The sequence below is a fragment of the Arvicola amphibius genome, chromosome 2 (genome assembly GCF_903992535.2).
Source record: "Arvicola amphibius chromosome 2, mArvAmp1.2, whole genome shotgun sequence".
Taxonomy (NCBI): Eukaryota; Metazoa; Chordata; class Mammalia; order Rodentia; family Cricetidae; genus Arvicola; species Arvicola amphibius.
This window is the reverse complement of record NC_052048.2, coordinates 123,156,712-123,172,771: the sequence shown is the minus strand read 5'-3', so window position 1 is coordinate 123,172,771 and position 16,060 is coordinate 123,156,712. Positions and strand designations below refer to the sequence as shown.

The window sequence follows — 16,060 nt, the reverse complement described above, 5'->3', positions numbered from 1 at the left end:
TCATGGGTGTTAGGCAAGTGTTCTCCCATTAGGCTAGATCTCCCAGCTCTTTATCTTTATTTTAAGCACAGTGTATCACCAGGGCTAGCCTTAAACTCATGCCGTGACCAAACAGGTCTTAAACTTATGACCCTAGTGTCTCAGCCTTTCAAGTAGCTAAGATTACAGGCCTACATCACTAGACCTGGCATGTACTAGTTTTAACATACAATAATGGTATTTTCCTATTTGTTATGATATAATGCAGTTTGAGTCCAAACTAAAAGTAACATAAAAATGCAAAGAGTGAACAGAACCTTTATTTCAACCATATTTTATGCTATATAACACTATTTATTAATTGTCCAATACATGCAAACACTGAATAGTTTTAGTTCCCAAAGTAACTAATAGTCTTAGTTACCAACGTTTTAGAACCAAAGTTCGTGGGCTTAACAGTATTAGAGAGAAATTACTGGTTTGATATTACTTTATATACTTCATTTCTACCAAGTAAACTATTATTCTCCCATGATGGACACCTAAATTATTGGCTGTGTTACAAAATATATGGAGTAATTGGGAATGGTAATTTAAAAACAGACTCTGAGTGTAAATCAGCTGGGTCTGAATCCAAACTCTGCTACTTACCAGGTAACACACAGGCAAATGTTCTCTTCACCTGAGAGTCTTCATCTATAGAAGAGGTGTTTGACCTCTTAAATGGGCTAGCATCACAGCAAAATAATAATACACATAAAGAACTTGGAATGGGAACCAGAATATGAATTAAAAATAAACAAACATGAATGCCTTTATGTGAGGAAAAGCTTTAAGGGGAGAATCCTCGTCAGAAATCCAATACTATGAAGAACCGAGAAGCATACTGAAGAATTTATGTCAGATACTACACATTTTATTTACCTTCATAAGTTTTTGGAGGTAATAAAGCCAAGATGTCGTAAAGTCTTAACCGGACCATTGCGGCACTAGCTTTCAGATGGGCTCCGTGGGCCTTAATTACAGAGGGAATGCTGCAGTATCGAAAGTGAAACTGGATCAGTCAGTTGTTAGAACAAGCATCACTTATACACACTGAACGAGGCCATTTAGCAATGCATTGAAATACTTCCAAAGTACACTGATAAGCTAATCTGTTTTCAGTTAGTTTTGAGATCAATAATAATAAAATTAACAGAAACACTTCAGAATACAATGTGTTTTAAACCACACCATTAATATAACTTTTAAATTCACTTTACAAAATACAGTTTAGATGCTTTCTATATGAATTAAGAAGTACAAAAATGCTAACTACATTTTCATTGATTAATATATAAAATTCCTGTGAGGCCCAGATTTTGAATCATTCAGTACACACATTCATGTTGGGTAGGCATGGTGGCACATCTGAAATACCAACACTTGGGAGGCAGACACAGAAGATCCTCAGAGCAAGCTGGCTAGCAAGACTAACAGCACTGGCAAGGAGCCCTGAGTTCAAGAGAGAGTCCTGGCCTCAGCTCAGCATATAAGGTGAAGAGTGACTGAGGAAGAGATCCTACGTCAACCTCTGGCCTCCACACATATGTACATGTGAACATGCATGCATACATACATGCACACACCACAAACACAAGATGTTAACTTCATCGAAACTGTTTACTTACTGTGACATCATGGTCATGGCACATTCGATGGGAGTCATTAATTTCCTAATTGCATCCTCGGTTAAGAGCTCAGGACAATGTGCAACAAAACTCCTCATGGCTAGAGAAAAATTTTTAAAGATTCAGAGAAATCTTCACGAGCCTAAATAAATGCTAAGCATTATAGAGCGGTAAGGACATCTACAGTTCTCTAGCCGGGCGGTGGTGCACGTCTTTAATCCCAGCACTTAGGAGGCAGAGGCAAGTGGATCTCTGTGAGGTTGAGGCCAGCCTGGTCTACACAGTCAGTTCCAGGACAGGCTTCAAAATATAGAGAAACCCTGTCTCCAAAAAACAAAGCACAACAAAACAAAAGACACCTACAGTTCTCAATTACCGTAAAATGGAAGGTGTGTCGAACCAAAAGAAAAGCCAGGAACAACTACAGAGAAAAATCATCCGAAAAGGAATGGAAACTAGAAATGGAGGGAGGAAGCTACGTTAGGAGGCTCTGAGTAGGAATTCAGATGACTACAAAGACAGCAGGTTTAAGGCTTCATAGGAGTGAACAGACGGTCTTTGGAGGAAGCACTTCTCAGATATGCAGGAGCACACAGGCAACCCCTGCCCGCCCAACCCTTAAGTGTCTCTCTCCAACTGTGGGGAAGGAAACATTTTTTTATGCTAGGAGAAACCAAAGCAGAACAGAGACCCACAGAAATTTTAGTTCCCAAATAAATAATCTGGAACCTGCTGTATCCACCTTTATGGAATGCTGGGGTTTGAAAAAATAGTAACTACTACACACCAGGGAACAATACCAAGAAAAGTGGTTTCATAATGCAAGGAAAGGTAGCTTCAGTTAGCAGATGAGCTTGTTTCTCTGTGTTGGACGTCTAATGTGTTGCTTCAACACTGACAGGTGTGCCTGCAACTACTGGGAATAAAGGAGCACGGGCCCCGGCGCCCAACCTGACACTGTCACACTTCTCGGGGCTTGGCTTCATTTGTACTGCATAACAGCAACATTCCGGCTACTGTTGTAATGCTAGTTTTCTATTAGTAGCAAACTGAACCTATTTATAAAGTTTCTGTAATCTAAGAGTCCACATATTAAACAACAGATATTAAAATAAAAACTTAAAGTGATTCTTCCATTACTTACAAATATTTTAGTGACAAAAAAAATCACTAAATAGTAATATAAAAATATTCAGAAAGTGCTTTCATGTTTTCAGTTCTTACCACATAAAGCTCCAGCACGACCTTCCAGTGTTACCTGCCAGGTAAAAGAATCTCCCCGGGCCTTCTCAGCCTCCAGTTCTTTTAAGGAACGGGGGAACACGTTTCGCCACAATAGCAACATCTTGGGGAGGTGGTAACGAACAACAGATGGTCCTAAGCAAGCAAATAAAGAATACAAAACTGCAATTATGATATATACAAAAACAAAAGTCAAAGAAAGAGTTCACTGGGTAAGATGATGCAGGCCTGTAATCTCAGAGCATGGGATGTGGAGGTTGGAAACAAGGCAAACATCAGCTACACAGGAGTCTGAGGCCAGCCAGGGCTACCATGAGACCCTGTCTCAACAAATGAAAAGCACCAAAACCAAAACCAAATGACCAAAGAGAACAACAGAAGCGGAAGAGGACCAGAGTCCTAATAAGTGCTCTCAACACCTCTGTCATTTTACTCTATCTTTTATGCTTAAAATTAACTTTCCTTTCAGAATGCTTTCATCCACTGGGGAAAATAGTAAGTACCAAAACACGATAAAAATTACTTTAAAAGTGTTGGTATTTTTAGTATCTATGTGTACAAGATGTTATTAAAATTTACCTTGAATACATTAAGAATACTGTGTTCTATAGTATCCATAGTATTTGGTGAAAATTTTTCATAAACACATGTGAACATGAACATATACACCTACTCTCACACATACAAGTACATGCCCCTCCATTTGTGGGCAGTGTGAGGTTAGCTACATGGAGAAACACAATATTTACATTCCTAAGATATTCATTAAAATGAACTAATAACATACTTGACATGAACTTCTGGAAAAGAGCTAGCACTTTTTCTTCAGAAAGCAGTGAATACAGGGCCAGGGGACAGACTTTAACTTCTTAGTGTGCACACACCCACTTTGCGGAGCGGGCGAACTAAGAGGCAGCTCTAGTCATGGCTGTAATACGCACTTCTGTCCCATGCACAAGGCTAGACTTTGCACCTAAGATTTATCACAGCGCTCAGGAAAGTGAAGCAGCACCAGGACCGCAGAAACAGGACTTCTCCACTACTAAAGCCACGACTCCGCTCGGGCATTCCCATTTTCTCCCATATTCTCACCCACAACTCTGCTCAGGCAGTTCCATTTTCCCGACTTTAAACTTGTTAAATAAACCATGACTATTCTTTTGGGAAAGGTAAAACTTTAGAAAAGATTGACCTAAAAAAGTAATTAATGAAAAGAAATATCAACTCTTGAATAATAGATAATACATCTTTATCATTTTTAACCTCATTCAAAGACTAAATCTTTTAAATTAAATCTGCATTAGGACCACTGACAGCTACAGAGTCAGCCAAGGTGCTTATACCTAAAGTCATGAGTGCTCCAAGCAGAAGCCAGCCAGCTTGGGTGCGCTGCAGAGACAGCCTGCTGTTTTGAGCAGCGGTCCGTAACAGGTCTTCAGCAATACTGACTACCATCTGCAAGAGAAGTCGATGAATAAGCCATAACAAACAGACAGCTTGTGAATGTTACTAAAACCGGCTGTCCCTTCCTGTTCTTGTGAGCATATTTCCAGAGCCACCTGATGGAACGCTACTCTGCTCCGGCACCAATGGCTCCTGATGACCCAAAGTGTGCTGGGCAGAGTAATTGCTGGAGCCATGCTGCCCCCACCTGACCCCACCGCACACTGGCTTTCTAATATGGGCAACTTAACATCTTTGCCTTAGTTCCCACTTTGGTAAAACAGGAGTGCCAACCTCACCTTTGTCAGAGTTAAGTATGTCAATACAGGACTGGAACTGGTACTAGCTATTATTCAAAAACTTGTTGAACCACTGCGAGGCATCTGCCTTCAAGCTAATCTTACAGAACACAGACACTAGATAGCGAAGATCCAGGGAGAATGAAGGAGAATGTAGCATACGATTAAATGATAAAATACTACTGAGTAGTGACGGTTGGCAAAGGAAAAACTAACATAGACCAGGTGGTTTTGGTGAGAATTCAGAAAAAAGGTTGAACCTTGGCCTGTAAATAAATAAACTGAAGTTTGATAGAGACAACAAGAAATTTTCCTGTAAAAAGGCCCAAAGGCTGACAGGGCATGAGAAAGGTTAATCTGAGCAGAACAGAGGGAATTCGGAATGAAGAGGCAGACCACAGATTATGCGGTCCAATTCTCTGTCAATCAGATAGAAGACTGTATTTTATTCTACGTATCAGGTAGCCCCTAAGGAACACCAAAGTGAAAAGGTGTGGGGAACACGGGAGACTGAAGTTCAATGAGGAAAAACCAATGAGGAAACAATCAAATTGCAAAGGTGACGAAGTCTCGAATCCTCAAGTAGCAGCTGGACAGAGGTCTAAGTGTGACAGAGAAAGGTGAGCTTAAAACTGAAGCCTGTACCTGCCCTGATGTGGGATTCCCCTCTGTATGCTGGGAATACCATTGGTTACTAAAGAAACTGTCTTGGGCCTTCACAGAGCAGACTAGAGAGAGTCAGGTGGGGAAAACTAAACTGAATGCTGGGAGAAAGGAGGCCAAGTCAAGTGAAGCCATGGAGCCGCCACAGGAGACAGACACTATCCCTAAGCCGGAACCTTGCTTGTAGGCCACAAGCACAAGCCTTGTGGTAAAATATAAAATAATGGAAATGGGTTCATTCTAGATGTAAGAGCTAGCTAATAATATGCTTAAGTAATTGGCCAAGCAGTGACTTAAATAATAGTTTTCTGTCTGATTATTTCAGGAGTCTGGGTGACCAAGAAACGAACAAGCAGCTTCCTTACAACGCTGCCCAAGTTAAACTACAAACAATATTTACACACACTTAAGATTCCTAGAGAAGAGGACAGTATTATGCACTGTAATATGTATATACTAGCAAGTAAGAAAGTAGTATATAGTATGTATGGCAGTAATCTGTGCTATGTATATATGTATGTATTAGTATACTACATAGACTATATACTACAGAGTATGTACTATGGTAGTAGTATATACTGTGTGTGTGTATGTGTGTGTGTGTATATATATATGTAGTATATATGTAGTATATATGTAGTATATAATCTATGTAGTATACTAATACATACATATATACATAGCACAGATTACTGCCATACATACTATATACTACTTTCTTACTTGCTAGTATATACATATTACAGTGCATAATACTGTATATATATGTACATATATATATACTATGTGTATGGTATATATAGTAGCATTACTATGTACATATATGCATTAGTATACTACATAGACTATACACTAAAGACTATGTACTATGATAGTAGTATATACTATGTATATATATATATATATACTATGTATGCAGCAGTATATGCTATATATATAGTAGTATACTACATAGAAAATATACTAGAGTATGTGCTATGATAGTAGTATACCCTGGAAAGAAAAGGAGATAATGGCTTGTTAAAACAATTTAATTTTAATTTTTTTTTTTTTTTGGTTTTTTGAGACAGGGTTTCACTGTAGTTTTAGAGCCTGTCCTGGAACTAGCTCTTGTAGACCAGGCTGGCCTCGAACTCACAGAGATCCGCCTGCCTCTGCCTCCCAAGTTCTGGGATTAAAGGCGTGTGCCACCACCGCCCGGCCAATTTTAATTATTTTTAAGTACTAAATATGGCTATAGCTTATTCTCTGCCATTTTAAAACAAACAATGTAGCTATTTTATTTTTAAAAACTGAAAAAACACCAGGAACAGTGACACTTAACTATAGTCTAGTTACTCAAGAGGCAGAGACAGGAAGACTGGCGCTCAAATAATACACACACAAACACATACACACACACACACACACACACACACACACACACACACCATCTGTCTCTCTCTCCAAAATATACTCAAGAACTCAAGAAATTGGTCATCAAAAGAACAAATAATCCAATAAAAAAATGGGGTACAGACCAAAACAGAGAACTCTCAACAGAGGAAACTAAAATGGCTGAAAGACACTTAAGAAAATGCTCAACATCCTTAGTCATCAGAGAAATGCAAATCCAAACAACTCTGAGATTCCATCTTATACCTGTAAGAATGGCCAAATAAAAACACTGATGATAACTTATGCTGGAGAGGTTGTGAGGAAAAGAGAACACTTCTGCATTGCTGATGGGAGTGCAAGCTGGTATAGCCGCTCTGGATATCAGTATGGCGATTTCTCAAAAAATTAGGAAACAACCTACCTCAAGACCCAGCAATACAGCTTTTGTGTATATACCCAAAGGATGCTCAATCATATCACAAGGACATGTGCTCAACTATGTTCATAGCAGCATTATTTGTTATAGCCAGAACCTGGAAACAACCTAAATGTCCCTCAATAAAAGAATGGATAAGAAAAATGTGGTATATTTACATAGTGGAGTACGACACAGCAGAAAAAAATAATGACATCTTGAAATTTGTGGGCAAATGGATGTATCTAGAAAACATCATTTTGAGTGAGGTAACCCAGACCCAGAAAGACAAATATAGTATGCACTCACTTATAAGTAGCTTTCAAACATAAAGCAAAGAAAAACCAGCCTATAACTCACAATCCCAGAGAACATAGACAATAATGGGAACCCTAAGAGAGACATACATGGATCTAATCTGCATGGGAAGTAGAAAAAGACAAGATCTTTTGCTTGAGTAAATTGGGAGCATGGAGACCATGGGAGAGGGTAGAAGAGAAGGGGGAGGAAGGGAGCAGAGCGGAGAAAAAATATAACTCAATAAAAACTATGTAAATCAGAAATAAGGGTTATGAGTTTTAAATGATTATTACATAGCTGTTTTTCTTCTAAAATAAATCATAACATGATACTATGTACAGATAAAATCTATTTTTCCTAGGAGGACTAACTATCTAATTTCAGTTAGGGTCTGCTAACTACAGTCCACATTTCCAATTGTCATCTGATTGCCTGGCTCAGCATTAAAGACATCAGAGCTCCAGCAGGAAGCTAAGCCCACTGCCAGCATGCAGACTTCTTCATACCTTGCCTTTGGCATGAGGAATGCCCAAAGGACACTGATGCACTCCACCCAACAAAGCAGCCATCGCAAAACTGTATCCACTAACAGCTTCTGGTGAAGTCTTCAGGTTGTTGAGCCGTTCTGCACACCTATCTAGAAATGGTGTCACCTGGAAGGGCAATGCCACAGCCACACAACGCAAACACCATGCAGCAGCAAGCCGAGCAGCCATGCTTGGGTGAAGAAGTACGGAAGTCACAATCTCCAAAAGTCCTAGAAAGAAAATCCCAAAACATTACTCTTTGTTGAAAATGATTTCAGTATAATATAATAATTAAAATATCAGTCCCTATAATTTCAGTTCCCTACCTTTCCCAAAAAGCACTTTTGTGGTTCATAAATAGTAGAATGCTTTAAAGGAACATATCGTGCAAAGACTACAATTACATCAGTGAAATACAGAAGTTGAAGTTAGGCATGGTGATTCATGTCTGTAACCTCAGCACTTGGGAAGCAGAGGCAGGCAGATCTTTGAGTTTGAGGACATGCTGGTTTACATAGTGAGTTCTATGCCAATTACAGCTACATAGATCTGCCTTCAAAAGTAAATAAGTAAAGTTGCTATGAAGTTATACAAAAGTTCAGCAAAGTTTGGTCAATTAGAAACATTTATCACAGCTGATTTGTCTCATGAAACTTTTAATATTTAATTCAATATTCCTATTACTGTGAAGATTATTTAAATACAACCCAACGATCTGCTAGTCATGATAACAAGTAACAACAAGTTAAATTCCCATCACAACTCTATTCTGAAACATTCCAGCAGGCCCTGGAGGGCGCACCTATGGACGCTTCCTGAATGAGAGGCGAGGCAGTGGCACTCAGGCTCTGCACCAGGCTCCCGAGCTCCTGGAGGGCACAGACCATGACGTGCTGGCTCGCTGCAATGTCTGCTGCTCCGGATTTGTTCTCGCTGCTTGTATCATTCACTACAGCCTCTGAAACACAAAATAAGGTGTTGATGTGGGTGAAATGGGTTGTGATTGTCTTTTAATCTATATGCCTTAGATCCATTTTATACCAGCTGATTCCAACATGTTAGAAACTATGCAGTTATTGCTTAGTGGCAAACTCGTGGAACAAAGTTCTGATTGAGTTGGGGCAAGGACTCACGTGTGGAACCCCAGAACAACTTGCTGGAATTAGCTCTGGCCTGCCGCGCTTGCTCTCGGGGCTGCACTCAGGCCATCAAGCTTAGTGCCAAGCACCTTCAACTGCTGAGCTGTCTTGCCAGCCCTGAACTGACATTAAAATACTGTTGAGTAGATTCACAACAATGCTAAAATACAGACTATATAGGTGTGCTGCTTCCAAGAATACAACTTAGGAGGTGCAGGAATTCACAACGTTTTGCAAAAGCAGACTCAGATACAGGGATATACCTCATTAGTAAAGCACTTGCCTTGCATGCTTGTGGTCTTGAGTTCAATCCCTAACCCCACAGAAATCAAACCCAAACAAACCACCAACAAAACAGATTTGGGGATAAAAGACTTAGGTTCTAATAGCAACTGCATGTAATTTCTGTGACGGGCATGCTACTCGATGTTGCTGTGTTGAGTTCCTCATCTGTAAGGGACTTCCTTACCTGTGTCAAAGGCGCTTGTGTTGACAACGTTAGGTCAACAATGCATGCACAGCACTTAACCTATCCTGCTCCAGAACACGTCAATGAGCGTAAGTAGCTATCATTATTGTTATTACTGCTGCTTCAAGTGCTCCAAAATACTGGAGGCCTCCCTGTCAAATCACTGACAAGAAAGTAGATTCAAAAGGGAAGTGAGCTTAAATTTACTGAACGCTCCTCACTGTTCCCACTTGCCTTCAAGTCTCTTCCTAAAACATCTCAGTAGCCACTAGAATTAAAATGTATTTCATGTGAGACAACTAAACATGCCTTGACAAACTACTAACTGCGAATACAGTCTGGCTCACAAATCCCTGCCTGATATAAGCATGTTGCTGCGTAATTCAGTAATTAGGATCGTTAAGATCAAATAGCTAGTCTATAGTCATAAAATTAATACCAACCACTTAACACAAGGCTCCTGGCACTGAAACACTTTAAGGAACATGTGACTCTTTCCCCAGTTGTGAATACAGGATAGATTATTACTTAGGTATACCTAAGAACAATACCTCGTTAATTAAAAAACCCTTTCATTAATAATTTTCAGTTATCTCGATGCACTTAAAAAATTTGTTAAGCTATTAAAATGACAAAACAACAACCAAGCTGTACATTTACTTTGTTAACATTATAAGACAATTAAATGATTATATATACTGTTAATATTTAGTTAGATCCTTATTTTCAGAGACCTCTGGGGCAATACAATTCCCCCACTAACAATTCGTATCTATCTCCAGCGGAGACAAAGCTACACTGTCTTATACATTTCTAGGTTGCCTTACTTAGGTCTGTGAAGTGCATTACACACCCTACAAAGGCAGCAACTTTGTGCCACTCATTTGAATCTTGTCACTGCTCTTCATGGCTCAGATATTTAATGTTTTCTATGAAATGACCCCTTTCTGGAAAGAATTTCTTTCCAGGGCTACAGCTGAGTAGAAGGGGTAAGTTTTAAGTCCTGTAGCACAGGAACATAACTACGTAGAGACAACCGTGTACTACAAAACAGCTAGGAGAGAGGATGTCAAGAGTTTCCTGCAGAGAGGGTTCACGTGTGGTGTGGTGGACAAGCCACATGCCCTGATCTGATCATGACGTGTGAATAATAAACACTAAATTGTCACACTTTCATGGTTATATTAAATTATATCTAAAGATGATTTTTTAAAATTATAAATTATTGAACTTTTAAAATATATCATGCAAGGGGCTAACAGTTGTCTGTAATTATTACTCTCTAAGTCTTCAGGTTAAGTCTATTAGAGAAGTGAGAGAAAAACAACAAAAATATATATTTATATAAGAGACTTCAAGCAGAAAAATGACAACAGATAATCTCACAAAGATAAAAAAACAATGCATCAGTGTATTCTGGGAAACTTAAAAGTAGCATAGACACAAGGAATGAAACCAAAACCCAAACCTTACCAACATGCCACTCATTTTTAAAACTTGGTTTCAATACAATTATGTGCTGCTTTAATATTTTTTTAAAGTACTCAATAAAACTGACTATGAGGAGCTGGGGCAAAGGCTCAGAGGACAAGGCTAGTCCCAGTACTCACATGGTGGCTCACAACCATCTGCACCTCGAGGTCCAGGGGATCTGAGCCCCCTTCTGACTGCCACAGGCACATGATGCACACGTGTATTTTCACACAAAACATTCACTCATAAAATGAGTTAATGTAATATAAAATTTATTTTAATATTACTATGAAAAAACAGTCCCAAAAGATACAAATCAACCAGAGATGTTAGTATTTATTACGAATAAAAACCCTAGCACTTACAAGACTGAGGGAGGAAAATTGAAAGTTTGAAGTCAGCCCGGGACACATAGTAAAACCCTATCCAAAGACAGAAAGGAGGGAAGCGAGGGAGGGAATAAAGAAAAGGGGGAGAGAAGAAGAGAGGGGAACGGGGAGGGGGACTAAACTACATGGCTAGGGTCATCAGCATCACACACGGTGACAACATTTTCACTTACCCACTGCTTTCATCTGTTTTCCAATAGCCTGGCAGATTTCCTTGGCAGCTGCTATTTGGGCTTTCTCACCCAACAAACTGCCCACAGTGGCTCTCAGGATGAAGGAGACACATCGCCTTGAGTATACAGCATCCACATGTGTTTGTGTTGCTCGGGGATGGGAAACCAGATCAAGCACATGTGACAAAAATGTGGCAAAGCTACGCTCCAGCCACTGACCACCCAATGTTGTCACAAAAACAACATATGCCTATAAACACATTAAGACATAGCCTTAGATTCCTCTGGGCAAATGAACAGAAACACAGAAAGTAGTTGCAGAAACAATGATAGCAGCATACAAAAAGTTATACTTGAGATTAAAGCATAGCAAAGTTAAATTTCACATTTTTTTAAAAACACTTCTGCCACAGGAATTACTAGTAGGATTTTTGAATAAATCAATTCTTTGTTTTTGTTCTTTCTGTTTATGTGTGAGGCAGGGTCTCATTGTGGAGTCCCAACAGGCCTGGAACTCACTATGTGGACCAGGTCTGAACTCACAAAGACCCACCTGCCTCTACTAGGATTAAAGGCATATGCCACCATTCCTGTATTGAATAAAACAATTATTGAAAAGAGCCAGGCATGGTATCTCATGCCTGCAATCTCAACATTGAGGGGATCACCTCAAACCCAAGGGCAGTCTGCATCACAGTGACTTTCAGGACAGCCTGGACCACAGAGTGAGACACTATCTAAAACTCCAAGTCAAAAACAACATAGAGTCTCAAGATAAAGCCACCCACGAAGAACACAAAGGGAATGTGCTGAGGGTGAAAAGGAAAGCTAAGTCCATTTGGGATCAGTCAGGTAACAATGCGGAACAGAAACTCACATCCCACACAAACACCAAGAGCTGCAGTACACCTGCCAGGGAGGTCCCCAAGATAAGCCAAGGCTTCCATCTCACATCTGTTTCAGGGACAAGGCACCGTTGTGGTGACTTTGATAACATGAACCATGTTATCTTACCAGATGTTATAAGATCAGTAACCACTAGTAATTATTTTGAAATTATAATTCCAAGTCACATTCAATTGTATATCCATCAGAGATTAGTCACTGACAAATCCAATCCAAGCATAAATCAATTATTTTTAGTCAAGAGGTATATGGAGAACATTATAATCTAAATGCCTAAGTTATTAAAGTCTAAATGCAGCTCTAAACAAACCAACTTACTTTATTATATTTTAAGGACTTCATTGCTTCTGATTTCAATTTTATTTTATGTCATGTATTTACTTTTTGAGACAAAGTATCTACTATGGCGCCTAGTCTGGCCTTGAACTAAGGATCAGCCTATCTCAGTCTCTGATGCTCACTATCATCTTAGACAAAACTTACTTTATAACTTACGTGTTGCGAAATAAAATCTGAGGGTTTTTTTTAGATGTTTACATACACATAGTAGAAATGGACTTATTTATACATCAAGAATTTAACTTTTAGTCTGGGGATGTAGCTCAGTGGTAGGGTACTTACTTGCCTAGAATGTATAATGCCCTGGGGCCTAAAACCCAGGGACCCCCACTCAAAAGAAACAGGAAAGAAAAAAAGAGAATCAACCTTTCTTACATGTATGCAATAAAATCTGGAATCTGAATTAATCCATTCATTGGTTAAATTTTTTAAAAGAAACCAGACATTAAATTTTCTCGTATGCTGTTGTGAAAGTCTTCCGTGAACTGGCCTGCACGGAAGTTGTTCACACATGCAATACACACCTGTGTCACTCCGACTCTCACTTCGCGGTTAACAGACCCTCCCACTTTCAACATTTCTCCTCCGCTCTTCAGGAAACCTGACCCTCCACGCAGGAATCCTGTGGCCATGAGTTCTAAAACCTCATCAAACGTTGCTCGCTTCACATTCTGACGCATGACTTTATGGAAGACAAGTAAGTTTAAGAGCAAATGAGTTTCTAAAGCAGAATTACTAACATTTCTAAAATTCTAGCTTAAGTTTTCAAGTAATGATTTTTAAGAGTATTACAATATAGAAAAGGTCACAGTGTCTTATAAACAAAAGCTTGAATTCATTTTCGAAGCAAAAAAATGCTAAGAGGAAGGAGCTAGGAAACAAGGCAACTCAGTAAGTCTCTGTGAGCAGATTAAGAACAGTTACTATGTGCAGCCCAATAAAAACACCAGGCACCTGTTCCTGCCACTGCTGACAGTTCTCATTCCCAAATGAGGACACAGACAACTTTTTTTTCCTCCTAAAGATCTAATTTAAATTTTTATTTATGTGGAAGTGCATGCTTCTTCCTATGTACATGTAGGAACCCACAGAGGACAGAAGAGGGCATCAGATCCCCTGGGACTGGAGTTATAAGTGGTTGTGAGCTGCCCAATATGGGTGCCGGGGAAGAAATCAGGTTTGTGGAAAGAGTTGCAAGTACTTTTAACCACTGAGCTATCTCTCCAGCCCCCAAAAGGACCTACATAGCAGTTACCAATATATTAAACTCCAGGTATTAAATTGCAGGGAAAGTGTCATTTAGGTTCTTTCATTTGATGAAAAAGATATCTAACGATTTAAATCTCTTTAAAGTGCCCCCCATGAGCGATAACTAACTTAGAAGAGAGTGTTTTCTAAACTTTCAAATACCTGCAATAGTCTAATGCAGGGTTAGCCAACAATACCTGTTGCCTGTTTCGGCATCAAGGCTGTAGCCATGACTGTGCCTAGAAGTTTAGACACTGCGACTCGTACCCCGTAGTTTGAGTTTTCCAGGGCCTTAAAGCAGAGGGTAGCTATGTTTTCTAGTTCAGCAGTCCACATGAACACAGCTTCATTCTGTAGTTCCAGAAGACACTGTGATTAAAAACAAGGCAAAAGGTAAGTTATAACTTACGCTCACTCCCAGAAATACACAAAGAACTGGACAAACATATGAACAGTTTTCAAAACTATGCATCTGGCAATGAAGGGAAGTCCTTTAAGAAAAAAATACCTAATTCCTTAAAGTAAGCAAAAATAGGACTAAAGATAGAACAGAAATCAGAGATCTAGAAAACAGAAATACAGTCATGGGTGATTGGCTTTTTGGTTTTGGGTTTTTCCCCTATGCAACATAGGGAATTGAAGCCAGGCCACGGCCTCATACATGTAAAGTGAGAACTCACTACTGAGCTACAGGTCCAGCAAAACCAAAACATAACAGAAATAAAACGTAAGCCACCAATTGATCTGATAAATATCTATCTAATTGATCAAGGAAAAGAAGAAAAAGACACAAATAACCAAAATTAGGAAGGAGAGAAATAAAAATCACTGCAGATTTACAACTTAATCAAAACTTAATAGATAACCTGAGTAATATATATTCCAAAATTGACTTTGTACTTTAAAATCTTATGCACTGATTAATTCAACCAAATACTTATGCAAAAAATAATGCAAATTCAGCCAGGCAGTGGTGGCACACGCCTTTAATCCCAGCACCTGGGAGGCAGAGACAGGCGGATCTCTGAGTTTGAGGCCAGCCTGGTCTACAAGAGCTAGTTCAAGGACAGGCTCCAAAGCTACAGAGAAACCCTGTCTCAAAAAGCCAAATAAATAAATAAATAATGCTAATTCTATATAAACTCTTCCAGAAAACTGAAGAGAACTTTCAATCATTCCATGAAGTCAGTATTTGCTAAGTCCTGAAACTACATAAAGACACTCTGAGAAGAAAACCATGGGGCTGAAGATATGCCTCCATGGTAAAGACCACTTATAGAGGATCCAGGTTCAGTTACCAGCACCCCCTCGGTGGTGACAACCATTAATAACTCCAGTTCCAGGACAGCTGTTCCACCATAGGTACCAGCATGCATCTGGTGCACATACATACACACTGGCAAAAACTCTTACATATAAAATAAAAATAAATAAATATTTTTAAAAAGAAAAAGAAAACTTACACTAACATCCCTCAGGAACAAAAATACAAAAATATCAGGCAAACATTTCATAACGCTAATACAACAATAGCCAAAAGGCCAGCACTTCTAGTGCTAGGGAGGCTTAGGCATAAATTTCTCAAGTTCAAGGTCATCTAGAATTTCACAATGAAACACTGCCTCAAATCAAAACGAAACAAATGAAAAGGGTGATACATTATAACCAAGTAAAGTAATCCTAGAAATACAACTGGATAAAATTCTAAAACTAATCAATGTGATCTACATTAGCAGACTAAAGAAGAAACTCTTATGATCATTTCCATAGATGCTCAAAAAGTAAATACAACTAAAACCGGGGAAATCTGAAGACCAGTGGATTACGTCAATATCAATGTCCAAAGTGCTACTTCTGTCCTATACTTTGTAAGGTATTGCTACTACCAAGGGAATGCAGCAAAGGTTATAAGGATCTCTCCATGTTTCTTATAGCTGCATATGGGCCACAATTCTGGAAGGCTGTGCACCATTAGATGAGGCTTAGCTAAAGGAAGAGGGTCACTGTGG

General features: G+C 39.2%; 1 protein-coding gene across 2 annotated transcripts in view; it reads right to left on the bottom strand.

Annotated features, from left to right (window-relative positions):
* Positions 1-16,060, bottom strand: part of Heatr5b (HEAT repeat containing 5B) — a 78,263-nt gene that overhangs the window by 54,545 nt on the left and 7,658 nt on the right. For both annotated transcript variants that reach the window (XM_038318699.1, XM_038318700.1), the window contains exons 6-14: positions 14,249-14,420; positions 13,328-13,485; positions 11,559-11,808; positions 8,718-8,873; positions 7,895-8,145; positions 4,235-4,346; positions 2,874-3,026; positions 1,650-1,749; positions 904-1,013 (exon numbers count right to left, since the gene is read on the bottom strand). In XM_038318699.1, the coding sequence (XP_038174627.1) occupies positions 904-1,013; positions 1,650-1,749; positions 2,874-3,026; positions 4,235-4,346; positions 7,895-8,145; positions 8,718-8,873; positions 11,559-11,808; positions 13,328-13,485; positions 14,249-14,420 (1,462 nt within the window). The remainder of the gene's footprint in view (positions 1-903; positions 1,014-1,649; positions 1,750-2,873; positions 3,027-4,234; positions 4,347-7,894; positions 8,146-8,717; positions 8,874-11,558; positions 11,809-13,327; positions 13,486-14,248; positions 14,421-16,060) is intronic.